The 18,908-nt window shown below is 38.0% G+C and overlaps 1 protein-coding gene across 5 annotated transcripts in view; it reads right to left on the bottom strand.

Annotated features, from left to right (window-relative positions):
* Window positions 1-18,908, bottom strand: part of LOC144827727 (UAP56-interacting factor-like) — a 523,921-nt gene that overhangs the window by 91,193 nt on the left and 413,820 nt on the right. For 3 of the 5 annotated variants that reach the window (XM_078685931.1, XM_078685929.1, XM_078685930.1), the window contains exon 9: window positions 2,272-2,319. The exons of the other annotated variants lie outside the window; for them this stretch is intronic. In XM_078685931.1, coding sequence (XP_078542057.1) covers window positions 2,272-2,319 — 48 coding nt within the window. The remainder of the gene's footprint in view (window positions 1-2,271; window positions 2,320-18,908) is intronic. 5 annotated transcript variants of the gene reach the window in all.

The following is an 18,908-nucleotide window of genomic DNA, read 5'->3' as shown; positions in this document are numbered from 1 at the left end:
CGAAAGCGCGACGTATCGCGTTGCCGCGAAATGCGTCTTGTGACGTATTGCGTTAGCGCACCCGGAAGTGTCCCGGGGCGCGGACCGAGGCGCGAAGCGCAGCGAACCGGAAGCTAACCGGGGAGCGTTCCGCAGCGCGTAACATGAGCGTTAGAGGTCATGTGACTTGTTAATAAAGCTTTTCATTGGTTCATTTCACTTTTAGTTTCATAATTATGGAAGGCTAGGTCAGGTGACCTAAAAATAACACTTTTCATTGGTTGAGAAGTATTGTTTTTTCCAAATGATGAAAACCACTCCTTCTTTCCTCACTCTGACTTTCATTATTGTGAGAGGAAGACCTATTTTGCTTCTTGGAAGACCTATTTTGATTGTATGAAAATGGCTTCACTGATTGCTTCAGCTGGTGCACCCCCACCACCACCTCCACCTCCTCATGGGAAGAGAGGACCACCTCCCCAGGTGGTTACCAACACTGAGGAGGAAGATGAAGAGATGGATGAGGAGGGAGAACAACCACAATTCCTGGAAGAGTTGCCCCGGGTTTCAAGAAAGAAACCCAGTTTCATCTGGCAGTTTTTTTCCATCCCTCGTGGCCAAAAAAAGGTCAATGCCAGGTACGCAACATGCCTCATATGCAAGGAACAATTGTCCAGAGGGACGGACAAAAAATACAGCTATGGTAATCATACCATGCATAGGCATATGATGAGGAAACATGCCCTAAATTACAGCCGGGCGGAATTAAGGGATATGATGGACAATCCTCGACCAACTCCTGTGGCGAGACCAACAACATCGGTTTCTTTATCACCAGAGGAGGCACGGGAAACTGTGCCAAATATCCAACCTAATTTTGGCAACATGATACATTTATGTATGCGCTGTCGTGCATTATTAGCTTGTGGCAACATGAGCATCAATGCACTGAACCTGGCGTATGAACACCATGATTGCCCTAACCGCCCCCAGTAATTTTTTTTTGCTCCTGTTGAGCCCTTTTCAACGCCTGTTTTTTGTTGTTTCCCCCCCCAAAAAAAACCAAAAAAAATATAAAATCGTTCAAAAAATACAAAAAACACAAAAAATGTTCAAAAAATACAAAAAAATATAAAACAACAAAAATATTAAAAAAAAAGTTCTTTTCAGAACTACCTTCCCTTTCCAAAAAAATTGCTACAATGTTTAGCACTCTGGCAAGCTCTCTTTCTTTTGGTTCGCTCCCGGGTTAGCTTCCCGGTACGCGGACCGGGAGCTAACCAAAAAAAAATTTTTTTTTTTAAAAAAAGTGTAAGTATAAGGAAAGTAAACAGAGAGTGATGTTTCAAGAAAGACAGCTATAGGGAGTAAAGAAGAGATACTGTTTAATAGATCTATTTACCAAAGAACAGACAGAAGAGGGTATAATTGTGAAAAACAAAATAGATAACGAAGTGAAAGAAAAACAAGCATTGGCATAGCCAATAGGTATCGACTTTGGGACCTTCTAAGTATTTAGTTATGCAGCATAATATCCTTGGTGCAGCAACATCAACTGTTGCATGGCTAAACACGTATAAGGTCCCAAAGGCGAGACCTATTGTCTATGCCAATGCTTGTTTCTTAAGTAGAATTGCAATACGTCTGGCTCTTCCATGTGAAAAGATCTTATCTTGTGCTCTAAAGATTGCTAAAGTCTCGACAGAGAACAGGCTAGATTGTAAGTAGGGTAAATTGCGCTTGGTGATCTGTTTGAGGGAGCGTCTGCTTTGCCTGGTGTCTTTGGAGAGCAATTTTGATTGTTATACTGGACAATATAGCCCTAATGTAAATAACATAGGGGCATATTATCAACATAGGCAATAAAAGTTTTGCAGCTTTTATCGGCAGAAATGTGTCGCTAAAGCTGCTTTTGCGGCAGAAAACTGCCGCTAAAGCCGCTTTTGCACCAGTTTTCTGCCAATAAAAAGAGCAATAATTTTATTGGCTGCATTCATAATATGCCCCTTAGTGTGCTTCAACTACACAGAGAAAGCATTATGAACAAATAGTGACACAGTGATCAGTCAAAGACACTAAGAGTAATAGAGACGGAGTGAGTGAACAAGAGTGAGGAACTATGAGAAGAGAGGGACTGAGAAAAAGAGTGGAAGGAGTTGAGTAAGTAGGTAATAGAGAAAGGAATGAGGGAAGTAGCAAAGGCAGGAGACTGAGGATTAAAGAAATGAAGCAGTGGAACTAATAGTAGTTCAATGTGATAGAAATGTAACGAAAAGAGTACAAAATATTTACCTTATAATTGTCATTAAATTCCTCATTTTTTATTTTTATACTTTCAATCTGTGAAAGAGAGAACAAACATTTGAAAAATATAAAAACATGTATTAAAAAATTACAAAAGACAAGGGCAAAGATTGAAGGACAAACAGTTTTTCAATAACTTTGACACTTACAGAAGCTACACAGTCCTAAAGATATAGGGGCAGATTTATGAGGCCCTTGCGCCACGTTTACGCCGCTGTTGCGTCACGCAAGGCGGCGTAAACGTGGCGCATCCCTACGAACGATTTACAACGTGACGCATCTAGGCAGATGCGTCACGTTGTAAAGCCCTGCGCCGCTTGTGGGCGTTCCGGCGCAGGGTGGGCGTTCCTGGGGCAGGTGCGCCTCGCAAAAGTGGCTGAGTGAAATCTATAAGATTTCACTCAGTCACTTTCAGGCCAATGCTGCATCAAAAGCCTGCGCCTGCTTGAAGCAGGCGTAAGTCTTGACGCAGCATTGTTAAGATGGGGCACCCCCGAGCCTTGCTGGAGCTGCGTCGCGCTTGCGACGCAACTCCAGCAATGCGCCACCTTAACGGCACAGATGCGTCACGCATCTGTGCTGTTTTTGCCCCATGGTGCGCCGCATTGTAAATGCGGCGCACCATGGGTGGCGGACCTGTGGCGCACATTAACCGGCGCATCCCTGGGGATGCGCCAGTTAACATAAATCTGCCCCATACATTTTAAACTAACAGTATCTTGATGCAGATGAAGTGAGGCCTATCTTAAAACATGGTGCATCTTTTGCATTGCTGTTGTCTCAGAAAAGTGTCGCAAGACACTAAAATTTAAAATAATTGCTTCAGGATGCCAATAAGATGTCTACTATCCAGAGTTTTGTTTCAGGTGAGGCCGATGAAATTTCGAGTTGTTGAAGAGAATAGAGGACATAATACATGTGAAGGTCTACCAATGAAGTGAGTCATGTCCACTGCAATCTTCAACAAAGTCCAAACCTCCTATGTTTCCCTGGACAGACCTAAACTTGATCTGCACAATGTGATTCGTAATGATAGGAAACACAGGTGATGTAATTGAAATACATGCAATTTATTTTTCTCATTTCACAATCACATCACTTATGTTTCCTTTGCTTAGGTATCTCATTGTGCAGATGTAGTCTAGCATATGAAAGAATACGCAGAAGTGCAGCACTGCATGCAACAACTTTGACACTTACAGAAGCCTCACCTTCTCCATGCCTCCTACACAGTTCTACATATACATCATAAATGCAAACAGTACAGAATTAATTATACATGTTAAATGGTTTATTTTTGCTGTTCTCAGAATGTATCAAAATTCACTAAAAACAGTGACTTGAAGGTATTCATCATGTAACAGCGGGGAAAAAAAAACACAATCAAAATGATTGTGTTTAAAAAACCCATACAACATCAGAAATCAAAAATCAGAACTCCTTAAAGTTAACTTACTTTCCATGACGTCCAAGGATGTCCTATGAATAGCTTACACTCTTTTGTGCTGTTATTACTTTCAGCCCGCCACTTTCTGAAAGAAAATCTCCATCGTTTTTAAAAACATGTTACATACAATAAATGACTTCTTGCTCTCTACCACAAGATTCCACAAGGCCAAATCTTGTCAGAGCCATGTATAACTCTTGGATTTCTTGTTAGCCAATCCCATCATTTGGCATTCCCGCAACTTTCAGAATTAAAATGTTGAAGATCATTTTCACAATCCTGGAATAGTAATATCTTCCCCTTCTTGCTCAGTCATGTTCTACATTTCCTATGACACTGATACTGCTTAATATGAAGCAGACTTACACTACCTCTATGACTACAACAATTATTTAATTATCTACATCACTTTTAATCACAAAGCAATGTAAAACAGTAGACAGCATTGCAGACTTACATTCCCTCTACTCCATGTTTTGATTGGCTGCTTCAATTAGCTTATAAAAAGAAACTGTTTTTCTGAACTCATTCAAAGTGCACATATATGTCCATGATGTCCAGTCCTATGATTAGAAGTTGTGTCTCTGAACTACACTTATCCTCAAGGCCAAATTGTGTAGGAGCCATTAGAACTTCTTGAAATTCCACAGAGCACATCCCGAGATTATTTCCCTAAAATGTTGGTTTTAAAAACACCAGGTAAGAGTTTTTAAGGTCATACGGCAATTTTTTTTTGAAAATTAAAACAGAATCATTGCAGAATGACCAGCCATTTCTAGACTTTAAATAAGCTGTGTAATGTCCTGATGATATTGAAGGGCCATCATGATATATAATTGCTGTAGTTACAAAAGTCCTTCCTGATATTGACAACTGCGAAGCTACAAATTTTTTTATTAAAGTTGTCAATTTTGTTCCATCAGGCCTACATCGTTGGAACATTAAAATGACATACTGGCCATATGTTCGTATAAATAATGTGGACATCATTTCAGATTTACATTGGCTACACTCCATGTTGTGATTAGCAGCTTTTACTAGCTTATTAAAGGAGACTGATTTACTGTCTGGCAAAGTTAAATATATAAATCTTTCTGAGTCTACACTAGTAGTACTTGATATCATACAGTTCTCGCAGTCATGCTGCCATTGATAAGAAAGCCCAAACAGCTGATCTACATCTACACCTTCAGCATGTAATACATCAAGCATATACATTAAAAACTCCTGACAATCTTGCTGAATATTTTGAGAGAATTGTGTTTGGCCTGAACATCTGTCTAACAGATTTCGAATTTCAGACACACTTTCTATGTTTCTTCTATCAGTGGTACATTTCTCTAACACAGAATTTAACAAACCGCAAAATCTTTGATCAGAATTGACCACAATCTCTTCTTTTACATTTTTTAGAGAAAACAAAACATGAATTACTACATTAGCATAGCAGTTGACACCAGAACTGTTTTCAAACTGAAAACCAACAACATCTTCAACAGAATCCTTTTTGTTTCTGCTTGTAATTTTAGGTTCATTCACTTTTTGTCTTTTTGCTATAACCTCCCCAGTATTGTTCTCATTTCTTCGTTTACGGCCTACCAGACGTTTCTCAAACAAAGGAAACTGAGGCAAATGTGGCGCATACTCTCTTCTTAACCTATTGTATTCCTTAACACAATCTAGATCTGCACAAATGTTTGTGATATCACACTCAATCAAGTACAATCCCGATAAAGTTCTAACTCGTGACAATGCCACATATGCCATACCCTCCTTGAACACAGAACTGCCAATATTCACCAATGCACTGTCTACACTTAAACCTTCCTCAATGCCATCAAATTTAATTTTTAAAAATTCAATTCCATCTCTATTTCTGTATTTCACAAAATCAACAACATTACCCATTGATCCATTTACCAGACCTCTTTCAACATGTAAATTCCTTCTTAAAATTATACGGCAGTTCAAGCACACATTCAGAGTCTTTTCAAAACCTGCAGTTTTAGATATACTCTTCTCTAATGAATCCAATTTTGTTTTCAGATTCTCAGACAAAATAATTGTTGATCCCATATGCTCTACTCTATCAATAGCTTCCAGTTTCACAATCTCTTGCTTTTCTAAATGCAACATTTTGTTGTTAAATTTGGCACATTCTGCAAGAGTTGGCATCAAACATATTCCAGATTTCTTTTCAGTAATTTTCTGAAAAATATTCTCAGGCACAACATCTTGTTCTGGATATAAATTTGACAGTAATCGTGCATGTAAAGCTTCTTTCCCATGCTCGGTCACTTTTCCAATTCTAACATCTTGTAGAATAGTCTTGTAAACTTCATCCTTCGCCTGACGCATATTTTCATGCAGTTCAGCATAATTGAAGTTTAACCATATATTGACGTTGCCAATGCTGCCTAGGCACTTCCTGGTATCTTCATGCGTGAGCATTTTGAACACAGGTTGCCCTTTCACTGGTGTCAGCTGCAAAAGATCTCCGAAAACAATGATGTGTTTGCCACCAAATAACACATCATACTCTGTTTTGAGAACTTCTTGCATCCTCAAATGCACAAAGGCAAGCATGACATTGGAAACCATGCTTACTTCGTCAATGATAAGAAGTTTCATTTTCCTCAAGATTCTTGAAACTTCAAAACAAGCATCTCCAGATAGCTTGTGATATTCTAATTTGTTGTCATGCTCCACTGGCAGAATCAGTAAACGATGTAAAGTAATCCCTTTAATATTATGTGCTGCCAGTCCAGTTGGAGCAGTGACAACACAAGACAGCGATGACTCTGTCTTTTCCTGCAAATAGCATGAAATTGCTTTAATAAGGAAACTTTTTCCCGTTCCCGCTTCTCCACTCACGTACAGTCGGACAGGCTTCAACGATGTACATGAGCACTCTTTCTTATCATGACTTAATCCATGATCAATTTGCATGGTAACTTCGTCATATATTTTCCTCTGCTCAACGTTGAGTTGCCTTTCCAACTCTTCTAAGTTAACCGCATCCTCTTGAGCATGTGCCATGGCTCTTTCCACTTCATTCATAGCAGTGGCAGCTTCATTTTCGATAAGAGGTCCTCCTAGTGGATCCTGACTCAATGAAGCAGAACTCTGACTATCCTGAGAACTGTCTCTGGCAATCTCGGCTGCAATTGTTGCTTCCTGCTCAATTTCCGCATTCAACATTTCTACATATTTGGGAAAAGCAGGACATTCTATGGTCTCCTTGGCGGCATTGAAAGAGTCTTCGTAACAGAGGAAATCTCCAAGCAGTTCCTCTTCTGCACGCCAAGGCTTGAAAAGTTGCAAAAGTGCTAAATAGAAAAACTCCTTTTTTTCAGGAGATTCGCCACTCAATTTTCGATGGTTTATCAAGTGGCATTTTCTTTGCTTGACCAGACATCCCTCACTTCCTATTACAGCATACACTCCTTTCTCAGTATCTTCTTTGATGTTCCTCTTGAATATGTAATTTTGCAGAACCTCATACAGACAAACATTCTCGAGGTGACTGCTTCGATTTGGATAATATGTATCCAACATGTTTGTCTTCAAAATGTCGGTACTGTTTGGCTCCTTTTCCGCCAAATACTCAATTTCCCGCACAGGTTTGAGAACTCGATTACGCGTTGCAGCAAGACCAAGACTCGCCCAAACGATACTCCTGGACTTGGCATAGAGACTTGCTGAAGACAACCGGTCAGAACATTCGTACGCTCCGATTTCTCGATGCGACAACATCTTCAGACTGAAACTGTACAACTTCTTGCTGAGGCTCTTTTCATGGGAAATGTCCTCCCACATATCCTTCAATTCTGTCTTCTCTTTTTTGGTGATGTAAGACGTCACATACCGAGCCACAGCCATACAGTTATCAGCCACAAACTGTATATCCATGTTAGCATTCCACATGGACAAAATCACCGGGTTGTAGTCGTTGATGTACTTGGACTCTTCGTTCCTCTTCAAATTGTATGTGTTTTTAGGTGATTTCTTCATCACATTATGTCGCAGCGAAGACATCAAACTGTTTACTCTTCCTTTAGAAATCACCGGTCGTGGAAAGCCGAAACGACATTTGGTGTAGAACTTGTCTTTGTTTCGGAATTTACGACGGCAGTACTTTCCACATCGATGGCTTTGGAAACGCAGAACTTTTTCTCTTAGGCTTTTCTTCTCCTTTGCGTTTGGAACAGCACACGTAGAATACTGTTGGATGAAACTCATCACTGAGTCTTCTGGATCCGTTCCAAATTTAGGTGCATCCTTGATCCACAGCAACATATGTATATGAGGAGCACCTCTTGCTTGGTACTCCTTTCTCCAGAAGAAATCCAACACCTCTCCAAGAGGTGGATTCTTCTTATTCATGATGAAAGACATCATAGCTTCAAATCTATGATTGAAGTACCTACATACATTGACTGGATCCAAAGAGCACAGTTCTCCGGGTGTCTTGAATTCGATGTTATCTACGTTAGCATTTGCCTCTCGTAGAAATTCAAGTAAGTCTTCCCAGCCATACTCGGCACAGCTCAGAGTGAGGAACCATGTGGGAGTACCTAAGTTCCTCAGCATACATTTTAAATCACCATGACGACGGTACCAGTACTCATTAGTACCACGCTGACACGCCATGAGATTAATCAGGTGAGAATCCAAAATACTATCTTGGACATTGACTTTATCCATAAAGTCACTTGCCGAGATGTTTTGCATGTGTATACCACTTTTCAAGATGTGGTTCACTGCATATGACAGTCCAGACAGATCGCTTTCAAACAGGAGATGAAACAAATAAGGAATGCATTGTCGAAACCTAGCATCTCCTGCATACAATCGCAAAGTCCGGTATTCAGAAGCAGGAATTTGATGAGGTCGCTCATCATATCTTCCTCCCTGACCTGTTGGAAAAAGCTGTGGGAAACACCGAGCTTCCAAACTTTCCTCCCAAACACTAATGGGACTCCCTTTGGCTTGTTTCATTTGAAACAACTCAATAGCATTCCCCATGACTTCCTTGGAATGCAAAGGATGAACACTATAATGTTCATATATTTCTTCACTAGTAGAGGGTTCTACTTTCTCAATTTGACCAGCACACAAATCGCTATCCTCTTCCTCACTTACTTCCTCTTCTGCAACATATACATTCTTATAGTATTTATTATTTTTTTTCAAATACAATGTTGCCTTTTTAACTTTCCTAACATCTACTAAATCTTGCCATATTTTCTTATTCTTTGTCGGAACCCCATTAACTAAGATAACCAGAGGTTCCTCTTCCACTTTTTCTACTCCAATTGTGTTAATGTTTTTCTTGAAATCTAGAGGCAAATAAACAACTCTTCCCTTTAATCCTCTCTGTAAATCTGATGGAGGCAATTTCCCTGTCTTTGGCTCTATTCTTACACTAGCCTGAAAGGGATGGATACTTTGAATCAAAATAGATTCATAAGTATTTAAGTCCTTCAATTCAGAAGGAATCTCAACCAATTCCAGATTATTATGAACTGCTCTAGCAGGCATCTGGTTTTGTTTTAATTTGTTACAACAATAAGTACACACACGTTGATCCAATCCCAAATCAAAACAATTTTCTACCATCAAGTATGTTGCAAAATCCTTCCATTCACTATTATTTTCCCTTTCACTTTTTGCATATAAATCCACTAACTTAGTCTGATTCTTATAATAAGTGCGTCGACAACACACACAAGTGAAATTAGGCCTCTCACTTGATTTCACCTCAAACGTCGCAATTTCCCTCTGGAAATTATCTGTACTGGAAACCTGTACACTATCTTCCACATGACCCTCTACTTCTTGCTCAATTTCAACATTCTCCTCTTTACTTCCAAAGTAACAAAACTCAATTTCTTCACACATATTCTTCACATCTATTTCAGAACCATGCAAAAGAGCAGCGCATAATTGTTTCAGCATAATTGCTGGACTCTTAGCATAATACAACATTCTAACTAATTTCCTCACTTTGTTATGATGCACTGCTAGCATCATGAAATGATGAAAAACACTCTGGCATACTCTCCTGGAAAGACAAGCCAGTGAATGACCATGCAAACCTGTCACTTCTCTTACTCTGCAAGGATCTAATTCTTGCAACAACATCATTTTCTGCTTCAAACTTTTTTTGTTAAATGACCGTACAAAATCACAAAGCAAATTGATGGAATCCTGTCGCACACTGCAAATACTACTACACTTCCAGGTGTACACAGGACCCTTAGCACGTCTTCCTAAAACCTCATTACCTAACACCTCTTCTGCCTCTGTTGTCACAAGTTTTTCTTTTTCAACTGGACAACCATCTTTCACTTCATAAGCACGACCACTGGTGTCAACTGCATGCACCAAATCATTATCCTGGAAATAACTCTCCTCATTAAAAAATGCCTCAGAGCTTGAACTATGCATCCATTCTCCAGAAAAAACTTCACAAAAATTACTACGATTAACTATTCTCTTCCATCTACTATTTCTTTTGAAATCAAAAATTGCCTTGTTTAGCTTCCTAATTCTATTGATTATCAAAATAAATAACTTACGTTTAATTTCAAATGCCTGATCAATAACTTTCTCAACTTTTTTTTTTCTCTTATAAAAAACTAGTTTCTGTTGACCTTTCTTAATATTTTTTAACAAATTGCCAATTATCCTGTTGCGGAACATTCGTTTACGAATCTCCCTAAACTGTTGTTTCCTTCTACTATCATGCACAGATTTATCTCTTGCTCTAGCAGTAACATTTTTCATTGTCCTTTTCTTTCCATTTGATTTCCTTCTCGTGTTATGGACTGAAACATTTTCTGTAGTAATATTTTTTTTATTACAAATATTTCTTATGAAATATTTAGAGCTCTTACCCGGTGCTTTCTTCGTGGCTTGAGAAATCTTTTTGTTAGAGGACTGCTGGGTTTTTGTTTTCACCTGCTGTCTTTGACGTTTTGCAGCCTTTATCTGTCTTTGTATTGTAGGCATGGTAAAATCTTGAAATGATCTGCAGTTGAATCTGAGGAAAAATATAATAAAAAATGTTAATAAACATTATTACCAAACAGTAAATCAGTAACAGTGATCAAAAACTTAACACACTACTTGACATTTTAATTTGAAGATTTTTTAGTCATTGGCAATCTTACAATACAAAAATACCAGAAAAGAATCTATGCTATTTTATATGTGAATCTGATCTAATTTTATGAACATATTTTAATATTTTATTGAAGACACTACACATAACCTGTTTTTGAAGGTGTCTTTATTTTTAAATTAAACGGTTTACCTTTTTACTTTTTATTAATTATAAAATTTAAAAATAAATGTTTATATTTCCAAAGGCTCAAGCAGGTCAGCTTCCCATCCTATATCATATAGTTCGGACAAATCTGCATCCTCATCACGCTCTTCTTCATCCTCAGGATTTAAATCATCCAAAGGATCAACATCCACTGATGTTTCAATTACAAGTTCAATGATGAGGTCAAAATCAACTGATTGCAGATTGTCGCTCATGTTGAGGTTGTCTTTATCTTTAAAGAAAGATAACAACAATGAGATGTTGCAGAGTAAGAGACAAATCTCAGAGATTATAATAGTAAAATTGTTTAACAAGATTAACATTTAGCAGCTATTATTTAGCCATGTCCAGCAATGCTGAGCAGGTGAAGCCTATGTCTAATTATTCACTGAACAGGACTCATCTCTTCTTAACCTTGGATAAGCCTCACCGACTCTGTGTCCCCTGCACATACTTAAATGTAAAGGGGCAGATTTATATTAAATGGCACATCCCCAGGCATGCACCAGTTAACGTGCACCACTGCTCTGCCACCCAAGGTGTGCCGCATTTACAATCAGATAGGAGAAAGCTGCGTCAAAACCCTGCGCCTGCTTGAAGCTGGCATAGGTCTTGACGCAGCATTGTGGAGATGCAGCACCCCTGAGCCTTGCTGGAGCTGCATCGCACTTGCAATACAACTCCAGCAATGCGCCACCTTTACGGCACATATGCGTCACGCATCTGTGCCATTTTTGCCCCATGCTGCGCCGCATTGTAAATGCAGCACACCATGGGTGGCGGAACAGCGGCGCAGGATGACTGTCACATCCCTGGTGATGCGCCAGTCATCATAAATGTATCCCTAAGCTTCTTATCTTGTTAGAGATGAACTGCCATATGTATCATCAAAATATTTTACATTTCCTAAATAGCGAATTTTAAGGAATAAATAGCGATTCTTTACCATTCCTAATTTGCGATGAGCAAATTGCTAATTGCAAGTTACCCATTCATTTCCATGGGCTAGGAGGCTCATAGGAATGAAGGTTTAATTTGCGATTACCAATTTGCTCATCACAAATTAGGAATTTTTCCAAGGGTGCAGGGGTGTCTCAAGAACACCCTGCTGACCCCTGAAAAAGAAATTTGGGGGCATATGGCACACATACATGCCCTAAGGGCATGTGTTGGCGTCATATGGCACCTTTTGTTTTTTTGAATAAAAGCTTTTTGAAAAGAATTCACAAATTACCACCAATTTACCACAATAGTTTCCAAATCCTTAATGTCATTTTTTACATAGTTTTTGTTTGATACATTGCATTCACGTAGTCACAAAATTTGCAAATCCTTCAGTGCAATTGCAAAATAAGGAATAGCAAATTTTGCTACTCCTTATTTTGCATCAAACTTGTTTGATACATACCATTTGTCTAATTAACATTCACAAAGGCCGAAATTCGTAGAATTTTGATATTAGCAAATGCTAATTACCTTCATACATATGGCCCCAAGTGAGGCCTGTCTTGCGGCATGGTGCATCTTTTGCATCACTGCTGCTTGGGTTTTATGTGGTACTTTTTTTTACACCATGACATATCTGCCTAAATGCATCAATTTGTAATGTTGTCGCCTCATAGCAAATCTTTTGCACCACCGCTGCATCATAAAAGTGACGCACAGTGGCACAAAAGAGGCATACACCTATCATAAATCTGTCCCTACCATTTTAAATGATTAATCCAGGATGACAATAAAGTGTGTCCTATCCAGAGGTTTGTTTAAGGTGAGGCCTACTCAGGATTGCAGATTAAAGTTACGCTTGATGAAGAATACAGAGGAGATAATACATGTAAAGGCCTACCAATGAAGTAAGTAATGTGCACTTTATTGCGCTAGTCATCATAAATGTATCCCTAAGCTTCTTATCTTGTTACAGATGAACCACCATATGTACCATCAAACTATTTTGCATTTCCTAAATAGCAAATTGTAAGGAATAAATAGCAATTCTTTACTATTCCTAATTTGCAATGAGCAAATTGCTAATTGCAAATTAACCGTTCATTTCCATGGGCTAGGAGGCTCATAGGAATGAAGGTTGCAATTTGTGATTAGCAATTAGCTCATCACAAAATAGGATTTTTTTCAAGCGTGCAGGGGTATCTCAAGAACACCCTGCTGCACCCCTGAAAAAGAAATTTGGGGGCATATGGCGCACATAAATTTTAACAACATTCCTTTACCTCAACAACGATTTTCAAATCATAACTTCAAAACACTACACATGGGAAAATTACTTAAATTGTCCTTAAGACACATAAAAGCGTTTTTTGATTGGCTTTCCTGCATGGTAGGGTCACTTTTAACATGGCTATGTAACACAAACATTCAAAATCTAAATTTTCCATGCACATGTGGGAGCATATTTACAAGCAATTTGCGCCACAGAGAAAGGTCTTACACTAAAATGAGAAAAATAACATCAGGGACAGTCAATTGCCTTATAAAGAAGCATACACCATTATGTCCTTGTCATGATTTTAAAAACAATTCCTTTTCCCCAAAAACGTTTTTCAAATCATAATTTCTAAACACTGCACATGGGAAAATGACTTAAAATGTCATTAAAACACATGAAAGCGTTTTTTGATTGCCTTTCGAGCATGGTTGGGTCACTTTTAACATGGCTATGTAACACAAACATTCAAAATCAAAATTTTCCATGCACACGTGGAAGCATATTTACAAGCAATTTGCGCCACAGAGAAAGGTCTTACACTAAAATGAGAAAAATAACATCAGGGACAGTCAATTGCCTTATAAAGAAGCATACACCATTATGTCCTTGTCATGATTTTAAAAACAATTCCTTTTCCCCAAAAACGATTTTCAAATCATAATTTCTAAAAACTGCACATGGGAAAATGACTTAAAATGTCCTTAAGACACATAAATGCGTTTTTTGATTGGCTTCCCTGCATGGTAGGGTCACTTTTAACATGGCTATGTAACACAAACATTCAAACTCTAAATTTTCCATGCACATGTGGGAGCATATTTACAAGCAATTTGCGCCACAGAGAAAGGTCTTACACTAAAATGAGAAAAATAACATCAGGGACAGTCAATAGCCTTATAAAGAAGTATACACCATTATCTCCTTGTCATGATTTTAAAAACAATTCCTTTTCCCCAAAAACGATTTTCAAATCATAATTTCTAAACACTGCACATGGGAAAATGACTTAAAATGTCAATAAAACACATGAAAGCATTTTTTGATTGCCTTTCCAGCATGGTTGGGTCACTTTTAACATGGCTATGTAACACAAACATTCAAAATCAAAATTTTCCATACACGTGAGAGCATATTTACAAGCAATTTGCGCCACATAAATCATAATTTTCTCCTTAAAGCACACTATTCTCTATCTAAAGTAAAGAAATATTTTCTCACCTTAGCAAATACTTTGAGTTTGAAAACAGTCTCAGAAACACACCAATTTGTCTGCAGCAGAGCAAAAGGTATGCACTCCAGAGTCTGCAGCTATGAAAAGCACAGAAATGCTGTAATTCTTCACACATATCTCTCATGTCACCCAATCAAAAGTCTTCCCTCACTTTTTTCAAATGAAAACCCATCCCCCCTCTGCCCTTTCTGCTTTATCTGCATGGCAACCACCTCCTGGAAGAACTCTGTTGTTTGCAAGTTCACACAACAATGTTGCAATTGAACTCTGAACTCTCAGTGCACCTGCATATCCAGTGCATTCTTTCATTTAATGACTTTTTATTGACCACTCAAAATACATCTTTCAAAGAACACATCCGTGCACCCTAACTTTTTGTTTTCAGCAATCAAAATCCACCAATCACTGTTACTGCTTCATGAACACAGAAACTCCACAGTTTTTTTCATTTCAAACTCATTTTTTCAACTGCCATTTCATTGCCACACTTCATCTGACTGCAGGAGAACCTTCTCTCACCATGTTTTCTGTCTGGATTGTTGGTCATAGTTATATTCACTGGGCTCAAAGGTACGTTGAAAGCAGGAATTTACCTAACCTCAATTTACAAGATGTGGAAATTAAGTGGTTTGGCCACAGAGGATTAAAATGTCACCAATTGATACCATTGGTGAAAACCTTTATGCATTTGCCCAAACCTGACCTGTTAATTGTGCACTGTGGAGGTAATGACTTGGGCACTTTGACTGGTGTAGGTCTGGAAATGCTTTTAAAGGACACCTTTGAGCAATTAATGGCACTTTTTCCTCAGACTGCCTTGGTATATTCAAATATATGCCAAAGACAGAAATGGAGGTGGTCAAACCAATTTTGTCCACAAATTGAGAAGTCGAGGAAGCATGTAAACAAATCTGTTTCAGCTTACATGAGAGACCATGGAATGGGCTCCCTGTACAACAATAACTTGCGTTACTACATGCAAGATATCTACAGAGGAGATGGAGTTCACTTCTCAGATGAGGGCAACAGAATTTTCACTCTGAATTTAAGAATGTGCATTGGTACCTACTTATAAGTACCTAAATGTACCATAAACCCAAAAGCTCTTCTCAGAGCTACCCTACATCTGATCACTCACAATTATTATTTAACTCTAACATTTTTCACTAATTTTCAACAAAATACGCTACCGGGGCCGCTACCCGGTACGCGAACCGGGAGCTAACCTCGCGAAATTTTTTTTAAAAATGTTTTTTTTTTCGCACATATAAGCCTCCTCAGCCACCCTCAGAAAACCTAGGGGGTCAAGATAACTCTACCGTGCCCCCTTCTACCCATTCTGAACATTATTTGCCCTCCATCTTGTATCTTAATTCGACCGAAACACAAAATGGTGGACTCCCGGAACGCTTAAGGTCCGCGAACCGGGGCGCTCAACGGTTCGCGTACCGGGTCGCTCCCTGGGAAGCGCACCATCAAAAAAGGTGGGAAAGTAGTTCACACAAAAGCCACTTGAGACAATTTCACCAAATATAGATTAGCTCATACTACATACCAATCCCTACCATTTTCACAAATTTGATTGGAATTCCATTTAGCCATTTAGCCTGTAGACCTCTCTAAATACCGTGAGGTAAATTACTTCACAAAACACATCTGAAGTGTTGGAATTGACAACCAATTAAAATGTTACTTTCATTTTCTACTTTTTTTACCTGACATTTGATTGGTTATGTACCCGAATATATATAAAGGAAGAGAAGGAAACACAGCCATTTTGACTACTACTTCCTGGTGTACATTTCAATAGGATTTTCATTAATAACTTCAACTTCTTTTTAAAGGTAAGTTGTTATTTTTAAAACTGAAGTATATTGTGCACTTTAAGTTAATATGGCAAACTTTTTCTGATAGATATATACTATCACTCTGTAGTAGTTATACATTTAGATAGACTTCTCTGTTATAGTTATGGATGGAGTTAGGCTTGTCTTGTATAATTATGAATTTACTTACGTTAAATCACATACACTTTTTTATATTCCTACTTCCACTCTGATACTATACACTGCCCAAAGATAAATTCACTGTTAAAAACTGCCTATCTAAAATTAATCCCAACAGTGCCCTACCTCTACTAATATATATTTTTTTAATGCAAATTTCAGGGAAAATGGAAAGCGAACAAAAAATTTCATTTGAAATTGTCCTTCCAGAGTCCAACACAGAAATCATTGATCCAAATGAGATTGAATTTATGGATGAAACTTGGGACCAAGAACTACTGCAATGTGTACAAGCAGTAGATAACCTCCTTGCAAATGAGGACATTTTACAACCTCAGAGACTACAATGTATATTCCATGATAATTATGAAATTTCTGACAATGAAATGTTAGAAAGTTTAATAAATTATGAAACACAATAAAAAATGCTTAAAAAAAAAAAATAAAAAAATAATCAACAAAACCAACAATCAATTAACATACAGCATTTGAAAAGTCTATCATTCATTTTTCATTGCAGTACGCTGCCCAGAACGCTTCCCGGTTCGCGGACCGGGCGCTACCCACGCAAAAAAACAAAAAAAAAATTATTATTTTTTTGCCCCGCGGGGCCCTTTTAAAGCCTCCACATTAAACCTAAGGGGTCAGGGAGGATCTACTATGCCCCCTTATGGTTATTTCCACCTTTGTTTTGGCCTCCTTTTGTCTCTCAATCCTACCGAGAGACAAGATGGCGGCCGCTCCGGACTGTTTGGAATGTTTACAGACGCCGGATAACCAATCAGCTTCGCTACGCGAAGTTTTGGTACGCGCCCCGGTCCGCGAACCGTGAGCTGCCCAGTCCGCTGTTACAGATATATATCTTTTTTTAAACGTTAATTTCTCAAAATCCACTGGAGCACATATATTGAGACCTACAAAAGGCACATCGGGCTACCAGTCTCTACAATTTTGCCAAGTTTCGTGCAAATCCATTCAGCCGTTCGGGCTAAAAGTGCGACAGACCGCCCTATGGAAAACTCAATGTTAAAAACACGTTTTGGGACCCCCCTTTTTTCTCGGCCCCCCCTTGACAAACCCCCCCCAAATTTCCAGGGGCTGCTCAGAAACAAAATGTTCCATTTTCCAGAAAATTTCAGCCAATTCCGTCCACAAACGCCAAAGTTATTAGACATACAATTTTCAAAAATCCCATAGGGAAAAAATCCTAACTATATATACCTACTGGCGACCGCCAGTAGGTAATATACATACATATATATATATACACATATATACACATATATATACATATACATATACATATATATATACATATACATATATATACATATACATATACATATATACATATACACATATATATACACATATACACATATACATATACACATATACACATATATATACACATATACACATATATATACACATATATACATACACATATACACATATATACATACACATATATATATATACATACACATATATATATATATACATACACATATATATATATATACATACACATATATATATATATATACATATATATATATATACATACACATATATATATATATATACATACACATATATATATATATATACATACACATATATATATATATATATACATACACATATATATATATATACACATATATATATATATATACATACACATATATATATATATACACATATATATATATATATACATACACATATTATATATATATATATATATATATATATATATATATATATATATATATATATATATATATATATATATATATATATATATATATATCCAACAAAGCAGGAAACCCATTCGGAAGAAACCACACGAAATGGATCCAAAAAACTTCATTTATTCTTTCCAGCAGCTTGCAGCAGGCTCTGCATCACAGGTGTCCTTGACAAAATGAAAAGCCAGACGCGTTTCGAGAGCCACGGCTCTCTTCTTCAATGGCATAGGTTAAGATACAAAGGGGCGCCTTCTATATTGCCCATATTCAAACAGATCCCGCCCCACTGGGCGTGTCCTTCCACTGCGGCTATCTGGGATCTGTAGTGCCAGGTAAGTTCCCAGTGGATGCACCTCTTTGTTAGATTAAGCCAGTTTGTAATCCAAGTGGAGTTCAAGTGCACAAGGGACGGGGGCCTGCCCTGCTTTATAGCTGCTGGTGAAGTGTCCCTGGGGCCCCCCTGCAGAGTCCCAGATCTATATATATATATATATATATATATATATATATATATATATTACCTACTGGCGGTCGCCAGTAGGTATATATAGTTAGGATTTTTTCCCTATGGGATTTTTGAAAATTCTATGTCTAATAACTTTGGCGTTTGTGGACGGAATTGGC

The sequence above is a fragment of the Lissotriton helveticus genome, chromosome 4_1 (assembly GCF_964261635.1).
Source record: "Lissotriton helveticus chromosome 4_1, aLisHel1.1, whole genome shotgun sequence".
NCBI lineage: Eukaryota > Metazoa > Chordata > Amphibia > Caudata > Salamandridae > Lissotriton > Lissotriton helveticus.
The sequence above is the reverse complement of the archived record's forward strand: the minus strand, read 5'-3'. Positions and strand labels throughout refer to the sequence as shown.